The sequence below is a fragment of the Diadema setosum genome, chromosome 2, assembly GCF_964275005.1.
Source record: "Diadema setosum chromosome 2, eeDiaSeto1, whole genome shotgun sequence".
In the NCBI taxonomy this organism is placed as follows: domain Eukaryota; kingdom Metazoa; phylum Echinodermata; class Echinoidea; order Diadematoida; family Diadematidae; genus Diadema; species Diadema setosum.
In genome coordinates this window covers 22,935,518-22,948,861 of record NC_092686.1, presented here as the reverse complement: position 1 = coordinate 22,948,861, position 13,344 = coordinate 22,935,518, and the positions used below count along the sequence as shown (strand labels likewise).

General features: G+C 41.8%; 1 protein-coding gene across 1 annotated transcript in view; it reads right to left on the bottom strand.

The window, feature by feature from the left end:
* LOC140243342 (uncharacterized) overlaps positions 1 to 13,344 on the bottom strand; it is a 94,879-nt gene that overhangs the window by 19,815 nt on the left and 61,720 nt on the right. The window contains exons 12-17 of the mRNA XM_072323020.1: positions 7,318 to 7,494; positions 4,588 to 4,716; positions 3,893 to 4,072; positions 3,302 to 3,433; positions 2,586 to 2,759; positions 1,985 to 2,113 (exon numbers count right to left, since the gene is read on the bottom strand). Of these exons, the coding sequence (XP_072179121.1) occupies positions 1,985 to 2,113; positions 2,586 to 2,759; positions 3,302 to 3,433; positions 3,893 to 4,072; positions 4,588 to 4,716; positions 7,318 to 7,494 (921 nt within the window). The remainder of the gene's footprint in view (positions 1 to 1,984; positions 2,114 to 2,585; positions 2,760 to 3,301; positions 3,434 to 3,892; positions 4,073 to 4,587; positions 4,717 to 7,317; positions 7,495 to 13,344) is intronic.

The window sequence follows — 13,344 nt, the reverse complement described above, 5'->3', positions numbered from 1 at the left end:
TTGAAGATGTCATCTTGATCATCGAGGAGCAGAAGTATTTGTAACTTTGCATATATGTATTTCATCTATTAAGCTTTACCTTAGAGGGTGAAATTAATAGTGGACAGGGACGGCTCATGCAGCAACGCAGAATATCACATAACATTGAAAGCATGACAAAACATGGCAAAGCAAAGCATAACACATAATAATTATGTACTATGACATAGCACAGCACAATATGACAAAACATGAAGGGATATATGATTATGATATCATAACACAATAGACTATTTGATGTATACTAAGCATAGCAGGACATCACTAAACATGACAAATTTAGCGAACATGCCAAACAATGTCACCATTTTGGGACTTACCCGGCGGGACTGATGATGAAAATACTGTAAAATAAAGGACCACCAACGCTCTTTATATTAAGCTGCTCTTGTAATAAGACGGTCCAGAATATCAGACAGGTTCAACTGCATAAATTGATATGCTACTGCCGCCTTTTACGTAGAATATAAACGTAGAGTCAAAGAGAAATCAAACAAAGGCAATTGTTTGTTTTATTTTTTTAACTGCCAATTTCCGGTTATTTTAGGTAAAATTGGATCAGTTGTCACTTCCTTCAAACTCCCAACTTGAGATGGATTTGTAGTCACATGTAATTTGTAGTCTTTGCTTCTCCTTCAGCAATTGATAACTGAATGATTCATAAATGACCTCCAACTCTTCAATTACACTTCCTCTCATCATTACGTTGGGAAAGGAAGGGGGAAGAGGAGGGGACGAGGGAGAGGGGAGGCGTTTAAGTTGTATTGTCATACGATACCTGTACACGTGATACCATCACCGACATAGCCTTCGGGACAGTCGCCGCACAGAAACAACGAGATGACATCAGGCGGGTTGTTCAGATCCACAGCGCCGAGGACTACACCCCGGTCCAGGTCGGTGCACTCGACGCCTTCGAAGCACGGTTTGTCCGCGCAGGATAATGGGCCTGACGTAGTACCACCACGATGATTATGATGATTATGATGATGATGATGATGATGATGATGATGATGATGATGATGATGATGATGATGATGATGATGATGATGAGGAGGAGGAGGAGGAGGAGGAGGAGGAGGAGGAGGAGGAGGAGGAGGAGGATGAGGACGAGGACAAGGAGGAGGAGGAGGACGAGGACGAGGATGAGGATGATGATGGTGGTGATGATAATGATGATGAGAAGGAGGATGATGATGATGACAGTGATGATGGTGATGATGATGGTGATGATGATGATAGTGATAAAGGTTTTGATGATGATGACGATGGTGAATAATTTTGATGATGAAGGAGGCAACCATGAAAAATAATCGCAATCAATATCTTACTCCCAATCATATCATTCTAATGATGTTATAGTTAGATTGTCCTGCTGCTGACACTTGAATAAGTTACACAGAGCGTGTACCGGAAAAAAAAATACTTCGACGCGCTCTGTTTAATTGCCCATAATCTCATTTGTGTGTTTTTTTAAACCATCACTTTACTCCTTAATATTCATTTGGCGTCAACCTAGCAATACTGACTGATTTTCACTATCCACTGTTGTCTCTTCATAGATCACTTATACAGGAATGTAGTTTGCACAGGTTAGTTGTACACCACACAAAGGTCATGCTTATTCAATCTGCATCTGTCGATGACGAAATGATGTTTATAATGGGAACCAAGGTATTGCGTTTGCCTTGACCGTATTTTAACTGCTTAATTAAGGCGTCTCTCGTTGGCTTTGTGAAGACGGATCAATCTCTTCATGTGCACACTGTTCCTGGATCATGCATGGAATGTTACAATGCTCATCGAATCAAATATTAGGTATATACAATGCTCATCGAATCAAATGTTAGGTATAATGAGCACAATTTCTGCGAGAGATCACATTCACTCGTAATACGATCTGCGAATGAGGGCTGCTCCCCGTTACTTGTATCATGCCACTTACTGATCGCCACGCATGTGTTCCCGTCGCCATAGAAACCAGGGTTGCATTCACACATGTAAGTTCCGGGCAAGTCCACACATCTCGCGTTGACGTTACACTCGAAGGTGTTCTCTGCACACTCATCCACATCTTAACCACGGAAGCAAGTTGTGAGAAGAACGGAATGTGTTAGGACTCCGAAGAGAGACATTGTGGGAGTTATACTTGAACATGATTTCAGTATGAATTTCTAATCTACTCGTATCATACACGATGAAAAAACAACCTAATGAATACACATTTGGTGGCTTCTTTTTGTTGGCAGGGATAGAAGATGAAGTGTGAAAATGAAGAGAGCTCTCTTCGTTCTTGTCTCTTTGCTATAGTGGTGTTAATGTTTCGTTAACTTCACATACGTGTCTTCAATCTGGAAGTGGCAGCAAACGTTTCAACAGTGCAGTACTTCACAGAAGTTCCAGAACTTCTACTTTCGTTTTACGAATCTATTTCCAATTTGAGTCAGTGTAACTGCCCGTTTGGCAAGCGAACATGATTTTTTTTATGTCGCCCTAAGGAAAGCTGCCCTTGATGTCCCTATTACATTGGTTACATCGACGCTTACTGATGCACTCTATTCCGTCGCCACGGTAACCGTCCGGACAGTCTCCGCACTTGTAGAGCGTGATGACCTCCTCAGCTGGGTTCTGCAGGTTTACGGTGGCCAAGACTACTTCCCGGACGAGATCGGTGCAGACTACGTTTGGCGCGCACGGCAGGTCGGCGCATGTCGTCGGGTCTGGTGGAAAACACACAAAAACTTGTTATCAGTAACAACTGCCACATTTCAAATATTTATATTTCTACCTCCATTGCTGTTGTTATTGCAATCATAAATGAGAAGGAATGGCAGCGTCCACCCTTCTCCTTCATCGCCTCCTCCTCCTCCTCCTCCTCATCATCATCATCATCATCATCTTCTCCTTCTTCTCCCTCTTCTTCTTCTTCTTCTTCTTCTTCTTCTTCTTCTTCTTCTTCTTCTTCTTCTTCTTCTTCTCCTTCTCCTTCTTCTCCTTCTTCTTCTTCTTCTTCTTCGTTATCCTCATCATCATTATCATCATCATTATCATCATTGTCATCATTATCATCATCGTCATCATCACCATTATCATTATCGTCACTATCTTCTCCTTCATCATCATCAGCAATGTGATTATCCTCCTCCTCCTCCTCCTCCTCCTCATCATCATCATCACCAGCAATGTGATGAACATCAACGTCATCACCACCACCGTCATCGTCACCGTGGAGGCTATAGGAAGAAGTGGTACTCGGCCTTACCGACTTCCAGACAGATCCGACCGTTACCGAAGTAGCCTTCCCGACACTCGCACAGGAACGAGCCAGGCACGTTGATGCAGTTGGCGTTCTCGTCGCAGTCGTTAGAGTCAGGGGATTGACACTCGTCATCGTCTGTCGAGATAAAACCGGAGTGCATCAACAAACTAGAATGTCTACCAAAACACGGAGAGTTGAAATTTGTATTTATGTAACGAAAAAAAAAAGACAACAACAACAATCATGAAGAGTTATACTGTAAAACAAAACTGCATTTTGTGACAATGGCTCTCAATTCTACAGAAATACTTTATCATTTTATATTTACTTGAATGACAGCAATGCAAACGCTGTTTGATGACAGCAAAAATTTTGTTCATAAATATCTGAGTTAGTGGTGCAATTAGCAAAACAGAGAATATCTGGGTGATCAATAACAACAGTAATTCTATTTGGAGACAATTTATTCCTACTTCTTCATGTTTACAGTAATACTTTAATTGACACATAGCAGCGTAATGTCACGCTGCTCCCCCCCCCCCCAAAAAAAAAAAAAAAAAAAAAAAAAAAAAAAAAACGTCTCTGCTGACTCACCAACACATTGAGGGAACGGGCTGGACCATTCTCCCTGCACGCATCGGCTGGTGAGTGCACCAACCAACAGGAAGCCGTCGTTGCACACGAAATTGACGAGGACACCGTTGTCATATTCGCCATCGGCCGGTAGAGGCGGGAGAAGCATTCCGTTCGGGACGGTCGCCTCCACGGCACAAGCTAGTACGTGAGGGGAACCAACATTACGATGCGCCATTATTCACTTAAGACTTGTCACAGATCATAAACTGTGTTTTTACTTATTTATTTATTTTTTTTTTTTGTGAGTGCAGAGATTGAAGTTCAGTTCCTCTGTTCTGAGGCAAACAATGAATTGCAACAATCTTGAGGTCAAGTTGGCAACAAAGCACGAATGCAAGGATGTGCCCACTTTCGGTATGCGACGGCAGGTCTAAAAGATAATTATCAAGCATTTTGATCTACCAGTAGTGGATACATGCTGCCCTCTTGTATCAAAATAATTAGGATAATTACAATTTCCATTCATAATTACGACACCTAATGACTTTTCATTTGCATCTTATGTACGAGGATAAATCACATTGTCTGATATTAAAAGTGAATCGACTTAACCCTCCCACCCTTCCATCCTTCTTCCCATCTTCCATCCATTCCCTTCTTTCTTTAAGGAGAGAAATGAACGAATAATGAATGGAAAGGACTCTTTGACTCACTCAGGGGGAAGCAGAGTACCCCAGACCCAGTGAAGCCGGGGTTGCACCTGCATCGATAGGAACCCGGAACATTGATACACGTTGCATCCTCGTGGCAAATCGCATCTCCATTTTGGCATTCATCTACGTCTGTTTTGTTTGGGAAAGAGAAGAGATGTAGACAAGTAGATACACCGTAGATAGGCAGATCGATAGATAGATAGATAGATAGATAGATAGATAGATGAAGACAGATGAAGACAGAGAGAAAACAAGAAAATTAATCGTATGTGTTATAGATCTGCGAGATAATATTACAGGATTATGCAATTTAATGGGAGCTTGTTTCAATGTTTTTCGTTGTGTCGGAGATATCTACGTGTCCGTGACATTAGTAAGTGTGCGTGAGTTTAGAGTGAAGCACCAGCATTTGGAACTCTCGAAGTATTATCATGTCAGCTTTCCCAAGACTTACATCCCTCCATCTTGTATATAAGATGAATTGTTTAAGTTCTTATGGTAAAGAGAGTTTTGCAGTCTTTAAAAGCATCTCTCTCCCCCTCATTCCGTCTCCTTCTCTCTCTCTCTCTCTCTCTCTCTCAGTCTCTCTGTTTCTATCTCTGCTTCTCTTCCTCTCCCTCGCTCCCCCAGAGGTTGACAGACCTGTGCCTCTCATCCGTCTGTTTGAGATGAGGTTCTAATCGGTTTTGACTTTGATTTTCATCGTGATGAAGAGGTTGACAGTCAGGGTCAGACGTTGTCGATTTGCTGGCACAATAGGGATCACTCCATCACTACAATGAACTCAAACCACACACCCTGCGCGTTAGAAGTGATGTTCCACCATATTTTTATGTTCACCAGAAATAATGCTGTGCAAACGTGTTCTTTCTTGATGGGTGCTATTATCTTGTGGCCCTGATCCATTTTTTATGAGAAAGTTACATTCCCGCAATTTGACAATAACAGAGGACACGCCCACGGGGACAGTGGCATTTAAGGAAAGTTGTATTATGGATACAACCTCTGCGCTGGTACCAAGCCAAAGACCAGCTGGCAATGACAGATGACACACACGACAATAGTTGTTGCGCTGCTCTAATTTAATTTCCATTCGTTAGTGTCACTTCGAGCAAATTACAGACAGGGAATGCAAACATTGGCAAACGTGTCTTGAACCCTTAAAGCCAATTCGCGCACAATAGCGAAAATGGAATTTTTGATTTCTCTTGTTATCAGTCTATTATTCAATGATTCAAATTATCGGTTTCTTAGCAAATCGATACGAACTGACTTAACCCATTATGATTATGTTTTCAGCGGACGGAAGGGGAAAGCCCGTGACAAATTGTGAATAAGACAGGACTGAATTGAGCTTGTAAAGAGTGATAAGTGCAGAGACAGGGGAAAAAAGAAATTGCTGTGCCCAGGATAGCAGGTTGAAGGTATCTTTCTTCTAGAGGGATTGACAGTTTATATCTTTATACGTGTGTGGGTACGAATTTATCATTTTTGATATACAATGAAATATTTAATGACAGATAGATACAAAATGGGGCTTCATAACGTCATTTTGATTAAATTAGTCGAATTAGTAGCAACTGGTCGTATACCAATATGTTTTTTTAACGACATACTCCTACTGTAGCGCAACAGAACAACGCATCTCAATGTCGCCAACAGAATAAGGAATGCCCTGTAGGCGACGACTTCGAACGGGAGCAATGGTCATCTCGCCCATAAGGACAACGACCTCTAGACCTTAAACGCCTTGACCCATAATTAACCCTGGAGGGGCGCAGTTATGATACCACGCCGCCATCGCCGTGATTTATCATACTCCGTGGCTGTACTGACGTCTCACCTTCGCACACACATGCAGTCAAGGGGAGTCAAGCAATGGTGTCGAGGTGATTCGTGTAGGTTTGCACTGGCAATTAGCAGCACTAATTTTATTTCAGCGATGGTGGGTGTCCCAAAACATAACCCTCTCATAGGAGTGAGAAGACCTAATCACTAAGTTAAGGTTCTTGAACTAAAGAAATTACATAGAAGGCACCACGTAGAAACAGCTTACAGGGAACTAAAAATGAATTTGACACAAAAGTTACAGATCACCACTGTCAGTATACAAAAACTCGCTTGAAATGTCATACCGTGATGTACGTTCATCTGAATATAGCAACCTTAAACATACGAAAATAATTCAATTCTATTCGGCATGAAGGGAAGTCACCTCATCTGTTTTGAAGACATAGAGAAAAAAATCCAGAAAGTGAAAACACAATTCATGGAACATCTTAATAAGTTAAGGAAAAACGTCTCCCCGTGTAAACATACTGGATGAATTCACGTCATGTTGAATGGATGATAAGGGACAGTAATATGTGTAATCATAAGATCAGGTTTCTTTTCGAACTTTTTGAGCTGGGCATGGAACGTGACATTGAATGTCTTTCACTCTGATATTAATATGTCGATGGTGTCCACGTCATTCATGCTTTACCAGATGTTTCCCTTAAGGCTTCTTTCGAAATAACCTCACTAAACAAGGGAAAAATCTCTCAAATGTGTGTGTGTGTGTTTTGAAACAGGAAGTGGTGTATTATGACAAAAATTCATCAATGATTCATAGATGCATTTTGGAAGGTATATCGTAAATCTTTAGAAGAAAGGGAATTAAAGAAAAAAACAAACAAACAAGTTCCGGTCTGATCGACTGGTGTTCCATTTAAGGGGAAGCTTGCTTACCGATACACTGGGGCATGGCGGCGGTCCACATCCCCCTCACGCACCGACTGAGGACAGCTCCTTGCAGCCTGTATCCGATGTTGCACTGGAAGGTGATGGTGTCCCCGTCCTCGTACTCGGACGAGCTCGGCGGAGGGAGGTAGATCCCGTTGCTGAGGTAACCGGGAAGGGTACAACCTGTTCGATAAGAGAGACAGAAAACAACACTATAGCGAGCACCGTATAGCAAGGTGGAGCAGGGAGAGGTTTTAGGTTCCGGTCTCTTGCTCAGAAGGTTATGGGTTCGAATCCTCCCGGGTTAAAACATCTTTGGGCGATGGTTGTGGCTTTATCCACAATGTCGCACCTGACCCAGATGTATCAATTATGTATCTAGCGATGCTGGGGTAAAAATAATGGAAGAGTGTTCTAGCTGAATAATGACAACATTAATGAGGATAGTTCTTGCAAGTGGGTTCATCTCATTATTGTTTTGCAGTAATGACAAAAAAAGAAGATAATTTGTACAAGAAATAGCTTCATTGCACCACTATGTCGATTTCACGAAACCTACACACCAGAGCTTAATAGTCTACAGCTAGCATCACCACGTCTTCAACCAGCACGTTGTTTGATGACCTAGATCCAAAAATCAGCGTCCAAAGCAGATATATCCTCTTTTTCATCACATTCTGCACCAGCGTCAAGCACCACAAAAGAAAACAACTACAAACACACACGCACGCATTTTATACAAGAATATCCGGCGTCGCGTTTTCTGTGTGTATGTGTGTGTGTGTGTGTGTGTGTGTGTGTGTTTATTATGATGTAATTCAAACTTCCTCTTTGCCAGGGCCAGACGTCGCATCTTTCCCATGCTCTTACCCCCGATCTCCCTAATATTACTCACTTCACTCGGCATTTCTATTTCATGGACGATTATTTTTAGCAACAATCTCCTCTTCACGTCAGTTATATTTGTTCACGAATGTAAAATGACCGAACATCCACTTGCGTACGTGCCAAACAGGCATCTGTCACTATCCAATGTCTTCAATAGTATGTTCACCCATTTGTCCCCGGCCGTACCGTCGACATATAAGTCTTTTTAAAAAGGTACACTAACACAGTGACCACTATTTTTTTTAAGCCTACAGATTGCAACCTCGTTTCTGAAGTACTTGTGATTTCTTATTACATCACAATATAGTTTTGCGATCTCCAGTTCATAGACATAGGCCCTATCTGAAACTTGAATACACATTGAATAAAACAACAGAGAACTATAGTTACAATGTTAACAGATGTGTATTCACAAGATAATCAATCCTATTTTTGCTCCTTTCCGAATAGACGAAATGATCACAACCCTTGGGCAAACGAAATTCCATTGTTAATCCGTGTTCTTTTCACTCGTTGCCCTATTCGAATTTTTCAAGTCTAATATGTCATTGCAGATTATTGATCGTTGAGTACGTCTGATTCAAAATGTTGACTGTACTTGGTGGTTGGTATTACAATACTAGTCTACACGATGCATAACTCTAAATCGATAAAACTGACGTTGTATTATCCCATTTCAACTGTATTATATTTCAGTCATTATCAGTGTTACGGTAATACAGATTCATAAATTAAAAATATATATATATACGTACATGCGTAAAGACTACAGAAAATCATTTCAGTATTTGAATTAATCCCCTTCTTCATCGGCAGGCAAAATCGTCTTAATGAATTACAGGCAATTAATTCGGGTGAAAAATGGACAGACAGCCATGCAGAGAGAGGTGGTTGAAGCGTCGACAGTATCCGTGATATGAGCAATATTTACAAAACAATATTATATGAAGGGATCGTAGGGATCGAAGTGATCAGTCGGCAATGGTTAAAAAATGATAAACCGTGAAAAAGTATCAGGATTGACAACTAGAAAATTTAAGTTGAAGGGAATACTATGGAAACAAATATAGCGTGAAGGAATGTGTCGAAATCACTTCCTCAATTTAGCGATTTAGCCAAGAATGCACATGATCACAGTGAACGGAATTGGTCAAACTTTGTACGCGGAACTTGTCTGGGGTTGGTAAAACGTAAGAACTGAGTCTTGCCGGAGAGATTGTATTTCTGACGGAACATCTTTCATTAAAAAGCCTGCAATACGCGACCATGGGGGAAAAGGTGTGTGATGGGCCGGTTTGGGGTGTAGGCGTGGCATATTCCAGAGTAAATTATATTGAGTTAAAGTCGATCAGGACACCAGGTTTCTGATAAAGATATCACTAACTTCCAACCTCTTTTAGGCACGTGTAGTTACAAGAATGCAACATTTTTCGTCATCTATGAATATATACCCTCCTGCTGGTGCCGTGATTGTCTGCAATTGCTGAGGTCGCGGAGCAACAAGACAAACTGATAACAGTTAATATATAGCTAGAGAGAAAGGGGGAGGGGGAAGAGAGATGAGAGAGAAGTAGAAAGATAGGGAGAGAGAAGGGGAGATGGAGGGAGAAGGAGGTAGACAGTGAGAGGGGACGTAGATTTGATCACGTCTCCACTAGGGAACAGTTGTGTGTCTGGGATGAACAGATGGGACAGGTGAGGGGGGAGACTAGTGGCTGACAGTGATTGCTAATTAATGGGCACGCCACCTGAAGTCATCTCCAGCGCGGACTGAATTCAGCTTAAGCACGTGCTATAGGCTGGTCAAGGACGATACTCGACCGATATTGCTCATTTGACCTTAAATCCTCCAGTGTTTCACTTTTTTTTTAAACACACCACAACGTATATTATATGACATAAATAAACACTCTGAGCCCCAGTTTTAGCGTCTCATCATCATTGAAAGATCATTTCCTGTGAAATTGGAAGTTTGACCGAACGAAATGATTTGGATACCTCAGGCCGGAGATTCTTGAAATGCAAAAGTAACTAATTGCAAAGTGTCGTTTTCGCTTTTTGTTTCGTTTTAGGACCTAATAATAATCTACTGAAAATAAAATGTACATACACGCAAGGAAAACAATGATGCGATGGTACCATTGTGTGATTGTCAACTTACCGCCAAGCGGAAAAAACCCTAAATAACTGACTGTCATAGCACGATGGCATGTCACTTGTCTCTTTGTTTCCATGGTTACAATTATGTTGGTGGTAAACATTCTGACATGAGTTTTATTCCCCCCTTTGCATGTCTCAGAGTGCAGTTGTCGATTATAGCCATGGTTAGTCACCGTTGAGTGAGTGTGACCCAACGATCACGGAGCACTTCTGGCATCATCACCATGATGAAAAATGTGGTGAGCCCCAAACTATGCAGAGAGAAAAGAAAGAAATTCATCAGAGAGTGACATTGTGTCGGGGGTGAGATGAAAAGATTTGAGGAGCGAATTAGCTGGAGGACGCCAAGTAGTACGCATGCGTGCATACAGCGGATCAAGCCGTGATCAAGAAGCATTTTTTTTTTCGTTTCTTCTGAAGAGGGTTAGAGGGGGTCTGTAACTACTTGAATCGCTACTTCAAAGATCATCGTTCTTCAAAATCAATCTGGACAACATCAGTCTTGTTTTGGGGCTATCAAGCAGTACGCCTTTCTCTTCTTGTGCAGTTCATGTTGGGAGAGCTCCCCCATTCATAATGGACGTCTTGAATGTTTTTTTGGGAAAGATAATTTTGGCATCTCGATCCTGCGTCGGGAAGGAAAAGAAAACAACAAAGGACCACTCAGGAGGCATTTCCCGCTCATGACTTCCGACTGTACAAAAACCGCAAGTTTTCCGGCCAGGAAGTTGTGTCACTGCTGCTGAAGTACATGTTCATTTCGACCGCGATCCCCTCGGGCACTTTATACCATTAAAAGACTGCCAAGGACTACATCTTCTCCCCCCTTCCTATTCGGTCCCCTTCCTTTATTCAAATGTCCCTTCCCTTATTCAAACGTCCCATCCATTTCCATCTCCTTTATCTGTCATCTCCAATCGCGAGTGTGATCCCACGCGGTGGCCCGTCGCTGGATTCGCGTTGATGTGCATCCACACCGCCAGCGAGCGGGATGCACTATCAATTATTGCTTTTGCACCCGTTGACGGAGATGCGCTTAGTCACGCGCACATTCTCCGATCCTTACGAACGCATTCACAGACGACACACATGTAATATTTTTTTTTCTTCCTTCGGTACGTACGGAATGGCACAGTGATCATTGTGAAAAAGAAAGCTAATGTATGAATGAATGCAGACTTTTAATTCTGGGAGACTGCGAAGCGTCTGCGTTATCGATCACAATGGATAGAGAGGATCTATTTCCAGAAAGGAACTATAAATATTTGAGGTCAGAATCTCAGGGCAGAAGAGTGCAGTCAGAAATGAGGGTTTCCTTCTTTTTTTTTCTCCTTTTGTTTTTGAACGGACAGAACCTTATGGGTAATATATAACATTATCTTTGCCGGGCTACGTCACCGCGACGCGTGCTGCTGGGATCCATCCACGCGCTCAGCTTTATCCCCATGCAAGCATTCCCCTCACCCCTTGCTCCTCACCAATGCCCTTTCCAAATAATATCGCACATTTAAGGAGAGGGACAGTCTCTAACTACTGCTGAATAGAACGTCAAGTTCACATTCACGAGTTCTCAACCAAAACGTGATTAAAATGAGAGCCATACCTTTCTACCTGGGCATTGATAAACTCGAGTCCACTGGACACTGAGTCACGCCTCTAAACGTCTCTAAGGATGAAACGACAAAATTACAAATCCCGTTTTTTCCCCCTCTCCCGTTGAGAAACTATTTAGACACATCCAGTCATTCTATACATCCTTTCTCACTCCGACACACCCATGCTGTGAGACCTCCTCCTCCTCCCCCCCCCCCCCCCCCCGTGCATCTCTTGGTTATCTTTTCCATTTAAGCCTATGCCTCCTAGACATGGCACTTTCTACTAAATATAACATACATGACACACGTCATTCCCGGTAAGCTATGAGTTAATCTCACTCTACAATTCGGCTTTAAATTGATGTAATTCAAGTATTGCTCTACATGACTATCTGACTATACTGCCATTTTAGTTACCGGTAGTTACTTTAGTTTAGTTAACTGCTATAAACTTTTTTGAATACCATGGAAATTTCACCTGATTCGGCATGCATGCCATTTTCATGATTTCGTTGAAAATATCAAACATCTTATATTTTCCTGGTCTGCATTTTTGGTGGTCATTTATTCAGGATCAGATACAGACGAAATGAAATCATAATTCAATGATGACATCACCAAATTCCCTATGCTTTCCATGTCAGACAAATCGCCAATAGTAGCAGCAATCAAGCGTGTGCTAAAGACATTAAATTGGCAGCCATTTCCGCAGCAATGTCAACCATGTATCACGTGCGCATTCTATTTCTACATTCCCATTATGGTCCAAATTCAAACGGTCGCAACAAAAAGGTCGCTGCGAGTTTGACGGAAGCAAGAGGAGACGAAGACTTTTCCTCCTCCTCCTATCAAGAAGAGGCAGTAACCCCCAAAATAGAATGAACCAACACAAAAAGACGAAAAATCACATGACCAAATGTTTTGATTTCGCATACGCGGTTTTGCATCGTTGGCACCGGTACAGATGGAGCTAAGTGTCAAAAAAGAAAAAAAAAATACTGTTGTCTGTCTGATCATTCACAAATCCCATGCACATATACAGGACAAAATCTTTAGTTCAGATGTGGCTACGATAAAATTGTCGTAGAATCTAATTGCGTCGCAAAAAAAAAAGGGAACTCCATGGGGTCACCCAGTCTTCAAGAAGATGATAACACATTCTTCCTTATCAATGCCGTCACCATGATCACTAGAATATAAAAGAGTTTCCTTTAACAGACAAAAATAGACAGAGCATAGACAGAGCATCGCAATATGTCTCGGTACCTCAATGTGAATTAGGAAACATTCACAAAGGATGGTATAGTTTTGGTTGAGATGGGCTCCAGGTTTCCAACTTTTTTTGGTGAAATGATAAGAAACCTCGTATGAAATACGTAAGAGCATACAA